At 34.6% G+C, this 18,222-nt stretch overlaps 1 protein-coding gene across 1 annotated transcript in view; it reads left to right on the forward strand.

The window, feature by feature from the left end:
* LOC120628395 overlaps positions 1 to 18,222 on the forward strand; it is an 82,304-nt gene that overhangs the window by 61,866 nt on the left and 2,216 nt on the right. Inside the window, exon 2 of the mRNA XM_039896749.1 lies at positions 7,801 to 8,753. Within this exon, the coding sequence (XP_039752683.1) occupies positions 7,808 to 8,753 (946 nt within the window). The 5' untranslated portion in view covers positions 7,801 to 7,807. The remainder of the gene's footprint in view (positions 1 to 7,800; positions 8,754 to 18,222) is intronic.

The raw sequence follows: 18,222 nt of genomic DNA on the forward strand, positions 1-18,222 counted from the left end.
GGTTTTTATGCAGTCGTTTCCTTTCAAAATTGAAAAATTAGAAACATTTTTAAAGCTACCCAAGTGTTTTATTAGTGAAACTAGCAGTCCCATGCGACTTATTTCACGTCTAATTTCTTATAGGTTTCCAAATATTAAAATATTGTTCCAAATTTGTCGGGGTATATTGTTCCTAACTAACACAATATACCCGACCACTACTTCGCCCCGGCCTCTTGCCTTCCTAGAGCTATCAAATAAAAAAAAAATTCCCGACTGGTAGATTACGATTCAAACTTTATGAATTCTTATATTTCGTGCGTTTCGATGCGCAGAATTCAATATTCGTTATTAGCCAATCAACGGGGTGGTACAATAAGCGCGAAGCTACTCTCGCAGTTAAATTCCACGACGACATAAAGTTTTAATCGGCCTGTAGTTCCATAGATTAGCGCGCTCAAACAAACATAAAAACGAACCCTCCAGCTTTATCAGTATAGATAGGTAAAAGAATTTCAGGTAACATAAAACTAATTAAAAACATTTCTATTAATTTAGCCGGATGCAATTTCTTATTAAGAGGAAGTTATTGACATACCTACTTGTTACGATTAATTAAAAATATTTCAATAGAAGCCCAAATCATACCGAACTTAGCATACAAAAATGTAATCAAATCACGAGGTGGAGATCCGTAAAAGAACCTACATAGCTTATGTGTTGCGAAGCTGAAGCGGCAATTGGCGGAGCACATAGCTTAGAGAACCGATGGACGTTGGGGTCCCAACTTCCCAAGGTGCTGGAATGACGACCTTGCACCGGTGAACGCACCGTTGGTAGACCTCCGATAAGGTGGAAATACTATATCTAATGAGCGGCACTAGACTGTGGTATTTGGAACTCCTTGCAAAATACCTATTTATGTACCTACTATGTACAGCTGTAGCTTCTATTGGTTGACGTCTTGATGATGATGAAGCATACCTACTAGTCGGACAAAACATAGCTTTTTGGATACATGTAGATGCCTTACACAAGTCCATATCATCATCACATCGACCCAGTTCCGGCCTACTACAGGGCACGGGTGTTCCCCCACACTGAGAAGGGGTTAAGGCCGTAGTCCACAACGCTGGCCCAGTGCGGATTGGTGGACTAAACACAGCTTTGAGAACAATATGGAGAACTTAGGCATCCAGGTTTGCTCACGATGCTTTCCTTCACCGTTGAAGCAAGTAATATTTGAATTCATTTTAACGCACATAACTAAAAAAAAGTAAGATGTGCGTGCTGGGATTCGAACTCGGCCCCCCGAATGTAAAGTCAAAGTCCAACTGGGCTATCGCATCATATAACAATAACGAAATGTTAAGATCCACCCTCTAGCCTCTAGCTCGCGGTATTCATGTCTCGGAGCCCCATGCATTTTGCGCGCATTTCCAATTTATTGTTACGTCACTGCGTGGAGGGTAACTTAACCTTAAACTGCCGCTCTTATGTTACAGAACGATAATGATATTAATGATCCAGATCACAAGTAATGAAACAAAAGTTTTCGGTGTCTGAATTTTTCATACCTTTGCACCAAAATAAAACAGACCTCTCTAAGTTACGACATAATAGGTATAAATCTTTTAGAAATGTCACATATGTAATTATCGTGATGTCCCCTTTCTATTTAAAGATTTAAGAGTGCATAAACTAGAGTATAATTATGTGAAAAACTATTGTGATGTAGACTGAATGTCTTTGAGAACCAGTGATTGTACTGATGATAACTCGTTGAGACAATTGTTTTTACTTGTGTGTACGAATGTACTCAGTGTTTAAAGCTCAAAAGTCAATTATACCATTTCTCTCTCCTTAGTTCTGCTGTAGATTTTACCACAGAATAAATAATAGGCACAGAACGTTCACCCCATGATCCGGTTATTCTGTCGGGAGCTGTCGATTGAAGCAAGTTCAAAGCAATTCGGTTATAAATGCCACACATTATAAAAATCGAGTGTCAAATTATTATTACTGGCGAATTTAAAATTTGGAACGTTGTCATAACTTAACCTAAAAAACAACGAGTTGTTATAAGGTTGTGTGTGTGTGTGTGTGTGTGTGTGTGTGTGTGTGTGTGTGTGTGTGTGTGTGTCTGTGGCATCGCAGGTCGCGAACCGATGAATTGATTTTGATTTTGTTTTTCCACTAGAACACAAAAACCTTGACTGCAATTTCTACTGGTGGTAAGTGAAGATGCAGTCTAAGTTCGTAGCGGGCTCAACCGTAACTGTTATAAATTAAACCCATAACCCTAAACTGTTTTTACGCATTGTACCGGAAAATGATATTGTGGGGTGTCATGTTTTTCTCGATACGGTGGTAAATTACTACAGAGCCTCCCACCATAGCAGCCCAGAGTCAGAACTTATAAATGCCTAAATTTTGCCCGCCGGGGATCGAACCTGTGATCCCTCCACTTATAAAGATCGCTCAATAAATTACTCGATCTAGTTTTTCCAGCGTCTAAGACCTATAGAACCCTGAGTTATTGTAAGGACTATCACGCTATTAAACTCGAAACTTACTTCTAGCACTGTCTCGAGAACCTAATTTGCCCTTTAGGTTTCCTTTTACCCCTTCATATACAACGTGTAAATGAAAACCGAAATCATACTTCACAGGCTTTATAGGTAGATTATTTACTTTGTCTGAGACTTATCTGAGAAACTGAAACGCCAATAGTTTTTGTGTAAACCACTGCCATAGATTTTACGGAGAGAATTCAGATTCAGCCCTAACATCACATAAATAATAAAATCAAAGGAGTCACTTGATTAGGTACGCGTCGCGTAGCGTAGGTGCTATGCGCGTGTTGGTCTTCTGTCTTGAATAGGGTTGTCATAAGTAAACACTTAGAATACTTTGAATTCGTTTGTATGGAAAAATAAATATGCATTTTTTGATTTAATATTTTTACAGGGATATTCCTTATGAAATATACTTATGCACCCTTTTACAGTATTTCGTAATTCCGTTACACGTAGAATATTATGAATACCTTCAAACAAAGAGCGAATAAGCATACTCAAAGCAAGGACATTCCTTATTGGACTGCATTATCAGTTGCATCGTATGAGATAACTGCTAAGCGTTAGTCTATATTATATAAAAAAACGTGGCCTTTAGTGTGATCAGTCATAACTTTACTTATTTACATCAGGAACCTTCTATACAAAAGTATCTCTTTTAATATAACTTTGGTTATATAATTATGAGCAGTATATGCATTCGTATGGAACCAACTATTTAAGCATTTTCAAACTTTCTTTGACGCAGATGGTAGCTGTTTAATTATATAATAGTGTGATGCTATTACATACTGAAGATTCATGCAAGAGCGAAAGTTGTTAGCACATACCTACACTATTAATGAAAAAAGTATATTAATTTACTTGGAGCTCAATAATGTGACTCATAGTCATACCGAGTAAGTTGCCACACGTCCTGGTTTTCCCGGATTCCTTTCTTTATTTACAGATTCCGCAATAAAGTTTTAAAATCATAAAGGCAAACAAACACTTGATGAATAATTCCTAAAACCTATGACGAATTAGTGTACCTATTAAGAAATCCGCTCTCGCATAAACTTCGGTTAAGGAAAGGATAAGCCATTTGTGTAGAGAGAGATTATTTCCCTAAGCTTACTTATTTAATAAATAACAGATAGTTAGATATACATACTATTAGACACGGAAATACAAAGCAGATACTGTATTTGAACGCAATTATTGAATTGGACCTTATTTTTAAAATTAAAAATTGCTTTTTTCATGACTTAGGTACTTATTTTATAACCACTTTAACTCTACCGAGACCAGAACTGAAGGCAGTTCTACATTGTATAATTTAACAATCATTATTATATCTTGTGTGGCGTGAAAGAGTTTCTTTTGATTCGTAGTTCGAGTCATCTTCAACTGCGTAGACTTCAGAATCGTCTTTTGAAGTAAAGGCAACGCGATGAAGTTTAGTTGTTAATCAGTATTCTTTTAAAATAAATTGCTAAAAGTAGGTTATATAGTTTTAAAAGTTTTTTTTTTTTTAGTATAAATTAAACCTTTATTTTCATTTATTTAAAGGTTCAATTTGTGTGGCTTAAAAAAGTATCAGCAAAAAAAACAAACTTTTAAATGATTATAAGTAAGATTATAACAGACGGTCTCCTAATTTAAGGCACATATGGACACCCTATGTTCACCTCACCCAGTTTACGCACTCGGAAATGCACTAGATATTATGTTGATGGTTTTTATTTTATTAATCGAACAATTACATCCGGAATGGTCTAAATCAAATACGCAGAGCGGAAATCGAATAAATCATGATTTTCTTGTTAGTTATTTTTTAAATAAAATTTTTAGCGAACTTGTATACTTACTTAGTTCCTTGTTTAGTTACTTTATTAGTTCCTTGAATAGAAACTTTTTGACTTTTAATTCGATGGAGCCGGCTGCACGCACGAAAAAACATGACGTATGCGGCGTTACCTCGCTCTGAGGCGTCCCATCCAAGGCTTGAAGTGCAAGCGAGAGCGTGGAACGAGCGACAAAGAGGCACAGTCGGCCTCCGCGTTCGGAATCTGTCTCTCTCCTACTTGAGTAAGCGACACCGCGTGGACAGCTTCTAAACAATAATACATTTACATGTTTTCGGCAAGGATGAAGTGCAGTGAAAAGTGAATGTGGTGTCAATTCTTTATAGCAACGATAATATCTATCAAACTAATAAAATTAAAATTTTCTTTTGAAAAATGCAACCATCAGTATTTTCTTACGATGTTGTCACGTTCAAGTATCGTCAGTAAGCCGACTTTACAGACAACCATTTTTTTACAAAGAAAACAGATAGAAGCGTAATAATTAATTAAATTATTTGGCTTTATGCCTTTCTGGGAAACTATATTTTGTGTATTTAATAATTTATGAGTTCTGGCTAGAAAGCTCAATAAAGTTCACAGAACCAATAAGACTCTCTCTCTGTAAGAAATATTGATAGAATATAGCCCGCTAGCCGAATATCATTGTTTTCCTCAGATGTAAAAAATATAGGATTGGAGACATGTAGAAATAAACCAATCATATTTTTGGGAGATGACATCATGTAAATTTTCATACTCTCAATTCATCTGCTATATTATTTACGTATCTACCTACTAAAAACTAATTTTTGTTGAAATTTCTTCCCGCGTTTTCTTTAACCAGTATTAACTGCTGACTCTTTTAACTTGAAACAAGCGCTAATAAAAAGTACTTAGTTGACGATAAACAAAACATTGCCGGGAAGTTTATATTCTTTTCATTACAGTCTCACGGCTCACAATTTAGTTTTCTATTAATACTTATGCTTTCTATCTATATGTGCTTATGTTTTCTACTGCATCTACTTAGAAATCGCGTTTTAAGGCTTATTTTTGAAACTAAATCTAATTACTTAAGGCTAAACAATCAAAATCTGTTAGAGAGCGTAATTTTTCTGATAAATCTTTACGTAATCTTTACGTTAAAGGGCTGTTGGTGTGAATTGAAAAACTCACGTAACTCTGCTGTCACGTTTTTTTACTTGACCAGTAGAGATTGTCGTCAAGGGCTAACTTGTAGTGCAATGAAAATTAAAAAACCCTGGCGGTGGGCTCCAGGTTGCCAGTTAGATACTGTAGAAGAGAAAGCTGAACGAATATGTTGTGTTCAATAAAGTTTTATTTAATTGATTAATTTTGCTTGTAACGAGTAATCTAACGAATTTTATAACGATCAGTTTAATGACTACGTTATCAATAAATAGTAGGTAGGTAGGTACGTCTTTGTGGGGTGTGCTATTTCTCTTAGGTCATGTTATAGGTAGAGGTGGTGCCAAATGGAGTCAATGACCGCAAACATTACATTTATATCGTGATATGACCCGATTTGATTTCCCGATTTTTAAGTATTTTTTTGCTAATTTGTTGCATTCTTGCAATCATCGAGGTCATCATAAATAAAACTTTATGGTTTTATTTGAGTATTTTAACCGACCGATTTTGAGTAAACTGGAGTATAAATAAGAAGCGAAAAAAAATTTTGTGTAAAATTTTAGTGAATTGTTTAATGAGTCAACCATTTAGTCAAGAATATGGTCAAGGTCAACAACATGATATCTGTTTTGCACTGTGAAAAACAACAGATTAATTAATATTTAGGAGCATATTATGCTGTTTCTTTCTGTTGCATGTAGCGGTAACAGCCATTTTTTTATTTTTATCCTTAGCTATCCTCAAAATATGATACATTTACCAACTAGCTTGAATTTTCAAGAGAACTTAATATGGAAGCTTAGTCTAAACTAAGACTATAATATTAGCTTTAAAACGTGGAAAATGTTAATATTCTTGATCTATTCTACGTATAAATTAAGCGGTGAAGTATAGTCGCAAGCATTAGATAGGGGGAAAGTGAGTCTCATGAATGCAGGCGATTATAAATTATTAACAAGTTACCGTTGAGAATCGATAAAATGGCAATTTATTAAGTTAAGAGAACAGCGAACTCTGTAATTTAAATAATTTTAATAGATATCCCGATACGTACATGCTTTTACTGATTCTATGAAATACGAATTTAATGCATACCGACTTTTGGTATAAACTCGTATAGTTTTGTGGTTGCCTGAAACTTCGTTGTCAGAAAATTCCCTTTTTCGTGTGTAATTAAGTTTCCCCTTATAAGTCCATGCTCTGCCTTAGAAAATAATTTACAGTCATTGCAGCACTTCATCACCATCAACCCATACCGGCCCACTATAGGGCACGGGTCTCCGCTCATAATTAGAGGGGAGACCCGTGTCCTGTAGTGGCCGTAGTCCACCACTCTGGCCCATTGGTAGACTTCAAACGCCCTTGAAAAATATCAGGTTTCCTCCTTTACCTTTAACGCATTTTTTTAATTAAAAATGCACATAACGCATAGTTAGATGTGCGTGCCGAGGTTGTAACTCGGTTCCCCAAAGGCTATCAGTTCCTAAATTATGTGGGCTTGAAGATTCTTTTTGGTATTGAACTAAGGTCAAAGTTTTTCTTGCAAAGCCAAATTCATCGTATTAGTACTGTTGTAAACGAGACTTTTGTAGTTTTAAGAATAAAAATACATAATAAATAAATAAAATAAATGAAGCCTTTATTGCTGATGTACAGTATGTAAATTTAAATTATTAACACTAATATCTCGCACTATTAACTAAATAGTAATCAGCGCGTCTCCTGACGCATAGGCCCCCTGCAGGTGTTTCCATGTGTGCCGGTTCCGAGCTTTCCTTGACCATAGTATGCCTGCCGTCTGCTTGATATCATCGGTTTTAAGAATAAGTAAGAATTAAATGACCTCAATAGCGTCAGTAAAATCCGAGCCCTGGCGCATTTTTATAATATAACGACAAGGCTGCCTTTTTTGCGGTTTCTGCGTTCTTACAGATAAAATTACTAGATATTTAATTTACTAGCTTTTATTCTCGGCTTCTGCCACACAAAATTTGAACTAAGTAGAATGTATATTAACATGGGTTCTATACCATTTTATTCCATTAAAGTTGTTACTTGTATCCGTTTTTGAGTCTACAATCGACCTGATGTGGTCAGCGCTTCATTATCATCATCATATCGACCCATTACCGGCCCACTACAGGGCACTTATCTCCTTCCACAATGAGGAAGGGTTAAGGTCGTAGTCCGCCACGCTGGCCCAGTGCGGTTTGGTCAATGCTTACACACTGATTATTAAACATCATTTTTCTCTTTTACAGGTCTATAATGACTGTAAGAAAAGGAAGCCGAAGTGGAGGTTTAGCATCAATAGTTTTAAGACAGAAACTCCACAACTCCAATCAGCAAGTGGACGTAGGAAGTGTTAGCAAGACTACTATTTACAATTTCAACGTCATCGTTGGGTTCAACGACAAAGACCAACTACAGTTAATAACTAAAGAAGAAAGCAATGAAGATGATACGCAAAAGCTTAAAGATACGAAGATTGGCAGGCACGAAAATATTTCAATAGACGATATAGTCGACTGTGCTAATATTGATAACTATCCAAATTGTGAAAACATACTAGTCTTCTACATTACTAAGAGCCCAAACAAAGAAGCGATTGCTCTGAGATTTAAAAACGAGCAGGATTTTAAGAGAATATATTTCACGTATAAATATTTCAAAATGAGAAATAGATTAACGAGAAACGCGACAAATTACTCTAGTAACGATACACTGTTTTCTAAAAAGAAAAACACTGACTCGTACCGAATAAATAGTGTTGATGATTATAATCATTACGATAAGACGCGTTCCGATTTTGATCTGATGCAAACAATTGATAGCGATGGGATAACTCATATATCTGTACACCAAAAAGGATCGCGCTTCGATCAACCGTTGAGTCTGATGGGGCTTAGAAATGAACGAGAGGCAGGAGAAATAGATAGTGTTATTTACACAGATATAGAAATACCGAGTAAACCTGAAAAGAAGCGACTATTCCACAAGAAAGCTAAAGCCCCTCCACCACCTTTATTACCAATTAATAAAGAAACTCCTAAAGTTCTCAAAGGAGAGTTTGTGAGGGTTAATGTTGAGAGATCACCAGACGTGATACCAAAGGAAAATAAGCAGAACAAAATACCCGATATCCTCATGTTTAAAGACAGTAAATCTAAAAAAGGAAGTCCGAACAGCAACTTGTGGACGATCAGCAATAAAGGTAAGGAATTTTACTTTATTCTAAGATAGTAAAAGAAGGGAATTTTGATACCCTGGGCCTTATTAAAACTTATGTAATATTGTAAGGTGCGATGTCGGTAATAAGGAAACAATTTATTTGCAAAGTTAGTTATACAAGGCGTTAAATAACGTGCAATTTGTTAAAGCATCATCCGGTATAAAACCTTCATAAACTTGAACTTTGATAATTTATTAATTTGATTTATAAATAACGAGTATATACGCATACGAGAACTGGATCCAGGAATAAAGGAAGGCATTATAAAGTCCAATACCTTAAGTACGAATTCCTGGAAGAACTCATTATGGAACGGATAGATTTACCTTAGACAGGAAACAATAAAGTAATGTTTCTTTACCTTCAAAGAGAGCAGTTAAAATAAATATCGCATAATTGATGGTAATTGATGTAATCATGGGTTACGGAGTTTGCCGCAACTAGGCGGAAGAAAAGTAAACGCAACCACAATAGGGTTTTACAGACTTAATAATGTAATAAATACCTACAACTTGTAATAGTTTATTTTTTATTTGTTTTATTAGGCAACTTAAACAATTTACAATAGGACTTGTAGTCTTAATTCTTATAAAACATAAAATTATTGAAATTATAAGTCTATATAGCTGCACAGCGTGGAAAAAGATTTTTTTATTATTTTCTAATAATTGCGGAACTTTTCATATACTAAATGTTTTCATTTATAATTTTAATATTTTTTTTAAGCAAATTGGGTAACTGTGATCTAAGAGATCCATTGATGTTGCAAAATTATTAGATAAATAAGTAGTCCAAATTATTTAATTCTTTCACCTTAATCTTATTTCATAGATACTTGAATTAACTAAGAATGACTATTTAATTATAAATAATCGAGTAGGTATAGATTAATGATGATCAAGAAATAAAAAAGAAAGAAAGTTTGTTTGTTTGTTTTAATAATTTATTGCACAGTTAAAAAGTAATATGCAACTAAATAGGCGAACTATATAGGGTTTCAATTATTGTGCGTAGACCAGAAGGTGGAGATGGCAAAAAGAAAGAGACCTAAGATTTTGAGATATGTAAAACAAAAAAGAAAAAAGAAAAATATCCATTTGGAAACATAATAAACACATACGAAGAAAACATTAAATAAACCACAAATAAATAATATAATACATTGATACTTATTATGCATAGGTATCAATGTATTAACCTACAATAACTTTAATGAAGAGTTTTGAAAGTCCAAATAGTGTTTAATTACACGAGATTAAAGCGAATGAGAGTAAGCGATAGCCTAGTGGTTAAGGCATCGGCTTTCCTTTCGTAGAGACTATGTTCGAGCCTCGGCATACACCACTGACTTTTCTGAGTTTTGTGCGTTTTTAATTTAAGCAATTTAAATATCACTTGATTTAAACGGCGAAGGAAAACATTGTTAAGAATTCTGCATGCCTGAAAATTCTCCATAATGGTCTCAACAGGCACGATATTTGAAAATGTTATTTTTTTTTTTAATTCTTAATTTCTCATGGACACGTCCAAAGGAGTCACGATCGTTATTTCGAACCGACTAGAACCCCACGGCGTTTTAACCAGTCAGCTCGTGGCTGGGCCACGGGAACTTTTGGCACGCATCTGCGTACCAGTTAGGGGCCCCCGTCGTAGCAGACCCTCGTCTGGGACATTGGCCTCCCATATCAAAATGGAACACTGGGTTCGCCTTCGGACCCGACTTATCTCCAACGGATGGAAGATTCCCCGCATACATCACCATACGTCTGAAGTCCGCGTTCTTGAGCGTGGCGCCTGCACCCTATTATCCTATGAAGGGTCGTTCTCAACCGATCCGTTGCCTCCTATGCTTGTTCGCAAGAGGAGCGTTCTGAACACTCCTTTAGTTTCAAGTTAACGAACGATTAGTGAACACTATCACCTCTTAATAATGGAAACATATTATGGTTATTTATTATAGTCAAATGGTATGAACATATCATAAGTACCTAGGCCTATATGAAGTTTGGAATTTAAATTAATTTCGATTTTTATTTATCAATCGCAGATACACGCACATACTTAAATTATTACATTATAATCTACTAACCAACAACAAAATAGAAGAATTTGAACGCAAGATAATCTAATAAAATGCATGGTCTATAATTTTAAGTTACGTACATTTCCCCATACTTCGTATAGTTTGTATTAAATAAACTAAATTTACTTAATTTTCAGAGAAGAACCCTATATTTAACAGCGGTGTTTAAAACTCTCTTGCACAGCTCATGAACCTTGCAAACATTGGTGTATGCATTGCAATGCATTAATGAATGCAATCATTTTAGTTCTTGCATAACCACACTTTAACAAATTTCCTAACTTCAATAGCCTAGTACAGCTTGATTATAGAGTCCTAATGTCCCTTTAACTTTATGTTAATTTTATACAAGTTGAATATAGATTTAAAAACTGATTTCACGATTAAACCCAGTAGTCCTAAGATTATAATAGAAAGACTGAATGCTGCAAGCACTAATTTCACTTCATAGTATTCACTCCAAGATATGTTAGTAGCGGGGGTTCGGAGATGACTTCCTCCATGCTTTATGATGTGCTCCGTCCACCATATCGCACGATCCAAAGGGGATATCGGATTTTCTCTCATGAGTGCCTTAAGTCTTAAAACGTTGATTTTCATACTTTAACAAAAAAAAAAAATCTATAACATTAACGTTAAGTTTGTTTACTATGTTCAGATCAACCACTGTACAAATATTGATTATTTTGGTACTTAAAGTTGGAATTCTAGCGACGCATATAAAGGTTATAACAACATTCTTATAAAAACATACTTTGACTAGTAGGACATAGTATTTAAAATAAGTAGAATAAAATGTCTTACCTTTTGTTTTGAATAACTCTTTCAATGGTTTCTTTAAATTCTTTCTCAGTCAAAGTCGTCATATCCAGCTGCGAGCCTATCCCATGACGGACATACTTTTGTACATTATACCATTGGTCACCCGACAATGGAATACCAATTAAAGGTACCGCAGCATCAATAGCTTCATCAGTGGATTGTAAACCCCCTTGAGTTATAAATAGTTTGATATTTGGATGTTCTGAAATAAGCAGAATAATCGTTTTCATCATGTTAATCGTGTTATTTTCACAACATACTTATTTATTCGATTAATAAAGAACACGTAATGATGCCGATGATATAATAAAACCGTTTAAAAACAAAACTATCAAAGAGTCTTTACTAAAGAATAAATTTTAAATAATTACTTACTCAAAAGATCCGCTTGAGGAAACCAATTAGATAGTTTAATGTTATTCGTCTGGGTTGGAAGAACATCTTTATCATATTTCCATAAAATATCATAAGGAAGTTGAGCGAAAACTTTTGCCATAAGATTAATTTTTTCAGTAGGAAGCTGTGATAGTTTAACGTTGGTGCCGAAGCTCACATATATAACACCATTCTGCGATGAATTTAAAATCTTTTCTAGATCCTGTTTATAAAAAATCAGGCTTATTTATAAGTTTTATTAATTAGGAGTTTTAAAATACAATTTTATATTGAAAATATAAATATAAACACTTGTTATTAAAAATGTACTCAATACATTTTCACTTACCCAAGATAGATCTTTTTGCTGTGTCTTATGTATGCCCCCGATATAAATAATATTAGGTGGAACGGGACGATTATCTGCCCAAATCGTATGTTCGTTAAGAAACATCATGTCAATTCTTTTTGCTAATATCCCAAAACCGGGTACATCGCCACCAAAATGTTTCCTAATTATTTCTAAATCAAAGTCTTCTGTACTTGAAACTAAATAATTTAAGATTATGCTCTTTAAAACTTCTAAACCCTTTTCAAGTAGAGAAAGATTGTATAATTTTTGCATTCCAGCTGTTGGATAGAGCAGTGGATGCACTGGTGCTCCTAAAGCGTCGTATTGAGCTGAAACTGCTCCCCAAGAACTAATCAAAATAACTGGTGCATCAAATTTATGAACTAGGCCTAGGAGTGGGCGATGACAAGATTCAAGCATTATTATATCGAAAAAGTTTTTGTGTTTACTCAAAATCTCTTGAACACCAGGTGTTGACAGCTGTGCATCGACGGTTAATGCAAATATTTTAAACATTAATATCACTTCATGCACGATATCTTCTTTGACTCCTTTGTGGTAGACAAATAATTCTTCCCAATTTTGGTATGATACGTTATGGACATCAATTTCTGTCAGGTTCGCTGGAGTTTTTTCTTTTGAGAATACGGGATTAGGAGTAATAACGTAGACTTCGTGACCTCGAGCAGCCAAAGCTTGTGTTAGGGGACGAAATACAACTTGGTGGCTTATTGATGGCGTGGCAACGTATACCAGTATTCGCGCACATCTGATTACTGGTAATGCCAATACAAATAGCTTTAATAGAATAAAACTCCTAGTAATCATTGCAGTGTTTGATACAAAGTACGACTGGTGAAATCGTTTGATATTTGCACTTATATTTTGTTTATATTTAGTATCGATGTCCTAACAATATTTTATCAGTAATTTATCTAGGTTGATTGTGAAATTGTTTTGATAAAATTTCACGTTTCAAATCACTTTTTACCACGTGACATTGATTCATTAAATATTTATTAATAGTATAGACAGTTAATCACCAGTAGTATTTAAAAGAGATAATATGAATGTGTTAAGATTCACTTTCATTTTATATTTATTTTAGCCAACAATAATATTACCTTCTGCTAAAGAGCATTGGAACAGTATCAAATATAATTAGAGGTAATAAGCGAAATAGGTAGCCCTTTCTTCAAGCAAAATAAAAAGATTCCTTGAGGATCAAAACGGTACAATCAGAAATAGCTAAGAACAATAAAATTAATTTAGATTGGTAAAATATCAATCTACTGCAACAATAATGTCGCAGAACAACATTTATAGTTTGGTCTAACAACACAGTTCCATCTTGCTTAGAATTTGATGGGTTATCTGGTGCATATGAAGGCTCACTCAGCCTGCAATGGAGGGGCTGTGTTAGGAGTATTTTAACGTAATCAAACGAGAGTTAATGACAGAATTTGGATAAAGCTTCAGTTTGCACATCTGCAAAGTACCCCGTGAAATTTATATCAAACCAGTTTTTTTTAAGGCGCAAATTTGAAAATGCAAATCGGAATTGTAAAAAAAATTGCGCGAGCTTTGACTCAGTGTGGGTAATTTTTAAAATTTAACTACGCCGAATGTAAAACGTAAAAAGGTATTTCGTCAGATGTAGCGAAGGATGTCACTGTTTTGGTGCAGGAGCGGTGAACAACCTTTGCGAAAGTGATTGCATTCGCGACCTTCACTTGAGCACCGCGACCAATTTAACTTAGCTGTTTGATAAACTGTGCTACATTTCCAGAGGACAGGTAAATAATGGTTAAAACATAAGGACTTTAAAAAATGATGTTCAATGAATGCTGTTTTGTAATTTCTCTTCTTTAATAATAATAGTAATAAAGACAAAAGATTTATATTTTTGTTAGTTTGTAAGCAATAGATTATCTCCAAAATTACATATCCGATTTTAAAAATTCTTTTACTCATACTGAAGCATTTTTATCTGGTAACTTTATTTTCTTCATTTAAATAAGATTTCATACTGAAATATTGGAATTTATGCTACGGAGCTGCTGCCTGCTTTAAAAAAAACTTTCTATTTACCTTGCCTTTTATAGTTCGTTTTTACACGCTTTTTATTTTTGGATAAGTGATTTCCGAGACAGTGTAAAATAAAAGTATCGCGTAATCGCGCCGTTGCGGGAGGGGAGTTTACGCCTATGAGTAAGATGCCCGCATGGCTTATAAGTTTTAATAAAAAGGTATTACGCTCCTTTTTTGCACTAACAGTACAACTAAAATATTTTATTTCTTAAGTGTACATTGCACACAAAGTTATTTTAAAGTGGGTTTATTTTGCATTTAATAAATCCTCTATAATCATCTCGAATTTTTTCGCAAGTTTAGGCCTTCCCCTTTGTTATTTATCTCATCATCACGTACGTCCTAGAAACCTCGGAGGGCCTCTAGTTGGGTAATACTCGCACGATCCATACACAAATTATTTAAATAAACACAGAATGTTTGACTCCGCCGGGTCACATGTGTTTGAGATGCGATCTAAAATCAATTTGTCTCGAGAGCTTGCCAGACTAATTAGCATACTGTGTTCATTTGATGGCTCCATCGCAGGACAACCTTCAACGAATACCATTATTAACACTGACCGCTATTATTACAACTGCAAAGGCTGTATTAATCGTTCTTAGGGAAAGCCTGCTGTCACCTCGTTAACCAACTTAAAAAAAAGGAAGAGGTTTAAATTAGTGGTATTTTCCTGGCTACTATATAAAAAGGAATACGAAGTATATGATCTATACATAGTAACTTTCTATATTTTACTTGGCACCGACTTAAAAATGTAGAAAATATTTATTTATTGCTTTTTAGTTGTATCACAAAGTCGGTAATTTTTTGTCTCCATAGTCATGATGGCAGTAACAAAGAATCTCTCAAATATGGTATTTATCTAATGATATATGATTCGTGTATTATGAAAAACGTATTTTTATTTATATTCGAAGTGAGATTGGTATTTATTTACATGAAATAAAACTGCATAATCTAGAGCCATGACAGATGAAACGCCGAATTCCAAATTAACACGTCTTTATAAACATAATTTTACTGCTTGAACTTCGAAAACCTCTGCGTATATCAAGTATTTTGTAATTTCAAATTATCAGTTGCTTGCTGTTTTTTGTTATAACATGCGGCCATGACACCGGGAGATGTTTTCACGGGAAATATTGTTTTTGAAAATAACTTTCAGTTGCAGTCTGTAAAAATAAGATATTGTTTGGATATAGTAGATAATTCTGAACATGATCGGACAGTTTTTAAAATTATTTATCCTGCCTATTGATTGACGACATTTAACACAAAAATGCAAATAAAATGTATCATTGGAATACATAGATGAAAGCCGAATAATCCCCCAAAATCTAACGCTCAATCAGCAGCCAGCATTCAGCCTCTTATATCTCTTATATAAAAAGGGGGAGGGAATTCCTTTGATGTATAAAATAATAAAGGTTTAATTCTTTTAGTCTTATGCCGGCTGCATCGTTCCCTAGAGGAGCCCTTATGTTGTAGCTGTAAAGCTAAAATTTGAATTACTAAAAACACCATATTATCATTTCCAGAGACAATTAAATCAAATCAATGAATACATCATCAAACCAAAGCAATATTATATATGCGATAGTTGTAAGGATGGATGGATGAATCTTTGTTACTCTTTCGCGCAGAAACCAAGTGAAATTTGGAATGGGGACAAATTTTACCCTGGATTAACACATATGCTACACTTTTTCCGGGCAAAACATAAGGTCCTCGCGGCATTTTTCTTAAACCAAAAAAAAAGGCGGTCTGACCCGTGGGCAACAGCTATTCCATTATATGTATGTTCCAATAGAGGTAACGGTGCTATGAAATAGTGCTGTTTATGAGTAGAACACAAAAGCCTATAACTATCCAACTTTATGATCCTCGTACCTAACACAGAATATATATAATAATAGGTACCGCAACTAGGACAGTCATAAATTGTGCAAGCTGTACGAATCTAAACACCTTTAACAGCTCTTGATATGGGTAGCATCATTATTTTTGATTACATTAGTTCGTTTTTTTTAATAACGCTCTTATCATCATTTTCAGAATCATTTCATTATTTTCAGAATCGGTCTTCTCAGAATGAGAAGGGCTTAGTCCGTAGTCTACCAAGGTCCAGTGCGACTTTACTCGCCTTTCGAGAACATTATGGAGAACTCTCAAGCATGTAGCGTTGAAGCGAGTGAAAACTTAGAAAATAATTTAATTTCCCGGGGTTCGAACCCGGCCCCCCGAACTCTGGCTCTGGACTATCACCGCTTATATTATGTCTTTATCAATAATAATTATAATAATAAACCTTCATTAATTTTTCTCGTCATTCGGTTGCTTGCGTACTCAAAAGCCACGCAAGCGGTGATTTTTTTTTTATAAATTTGTAATAGTGTTTTTTGTTATTCTTTTATAATTTTACAATTGAAAATTAAAAAAAAATATAAATAGAAACAACCGTCATTGACTAAAATATACTTAAGTAGTTGGTGCGAGAGAGTTGAGAGAATTTTCGTAAATTTCGTATCGGGTAAAAATTAGCACACCAGCGATCGTTTATAGTGCATGTTATATTAACCAGCTGGTGTTCAACTGCACGCATATCATTACTGTAATACAAACCCTCATGACCTCAGCGGGAAACAAGATATCTGTGACACAATCCAAGCATGAAGGGCGGGTTCTATTCCCGCGCAGTTCACTTTGCAGTTACAGCTATCTTACTACGCTTCCTGTAGTAATATAGTGAGCAATCATGATTATCTGTGTCAATGAACGTTACAATATTGTAAGGTGTATTATTTATTACGTATATAATTTTTTTTTATACGAATTAAATACGAAATGTGAAGCATGATAATAGTGATTATGCCTTCAGCTTCACTTTTGGGGGGCCGAGTTAGTTTGAATCCTAATTCTCAGGCCACGCCACAAACTATTAGTTAGCGTTTTAAGCAATTAAAAAATATATACCACTTGCTTCAAAGGTCAAGGGAAACATAGTGAGGAAACCCGCATGCCTAAATTCTCTATAGTGTTCTCAAAGGCGTGTGGAGTCCACCAATCCGCACTGGGCCAGCGTCGTGCACTACGGCCTAGACATTTCTCACTCATTTACAATATAAAAAATACCAATTATTTGGTTTTCTTATCTTCTTGAATACCAACCTTAAAAATACATAAAGACCTTATATATATAGCCGAATAGTATAGCCTTAGTTAATATAATATTAACTTTTCATGCTTTTGGTTCACAAGAAACATGTAATCGTTTTTATTTCTGATAACCATGGGCCTGGTTTCAAACGCAAGTTCAGACTTAAATTACAAAGTAATTCTGTTTGTTAATATTATTTTAGTCAGAAAGTTCGCTTCATCCTGTAGAAACTGCCAAGGATAGTGTGGTTACAAGTATTTAATGAATATTGCGCTAAAAACATGCTACGTTGACCCTGAAAATAGCGCCATCGGCTAAACGAAGACTGGCAAAATTTTGAACTTAACCTCGCCATTTCGCCGAAAGGTCCAAGTGTCTTGCATAAATATTAAGCAATTTAAGCATCGTGATAACCTCCGTATAAACATTTTTAACTTTTCCAAATGACATTAGCGGATTATGCCTTTTAGTATAAAATTTGGAGATTTTTTTTATGTGTGGATGTTTGTTATTCCTTTATCGTTACAATGAGATAAATAACATACCTAACCCATAGTTTAACCCATAG

Source organism: Pararge aegeria, chromosome 12 (genome assembly GCF_905163445.1).
Source record: "Pararge aegeria chromosome 12, ilParAegt1.1, whole genome shotgun sequence".
Lineage (NCBI taxonomy): Eukaryota > Metazoa > Arthropoda > Insecta > Lepidoptera > Nymphalidae > Pararge > Pararge aegeria.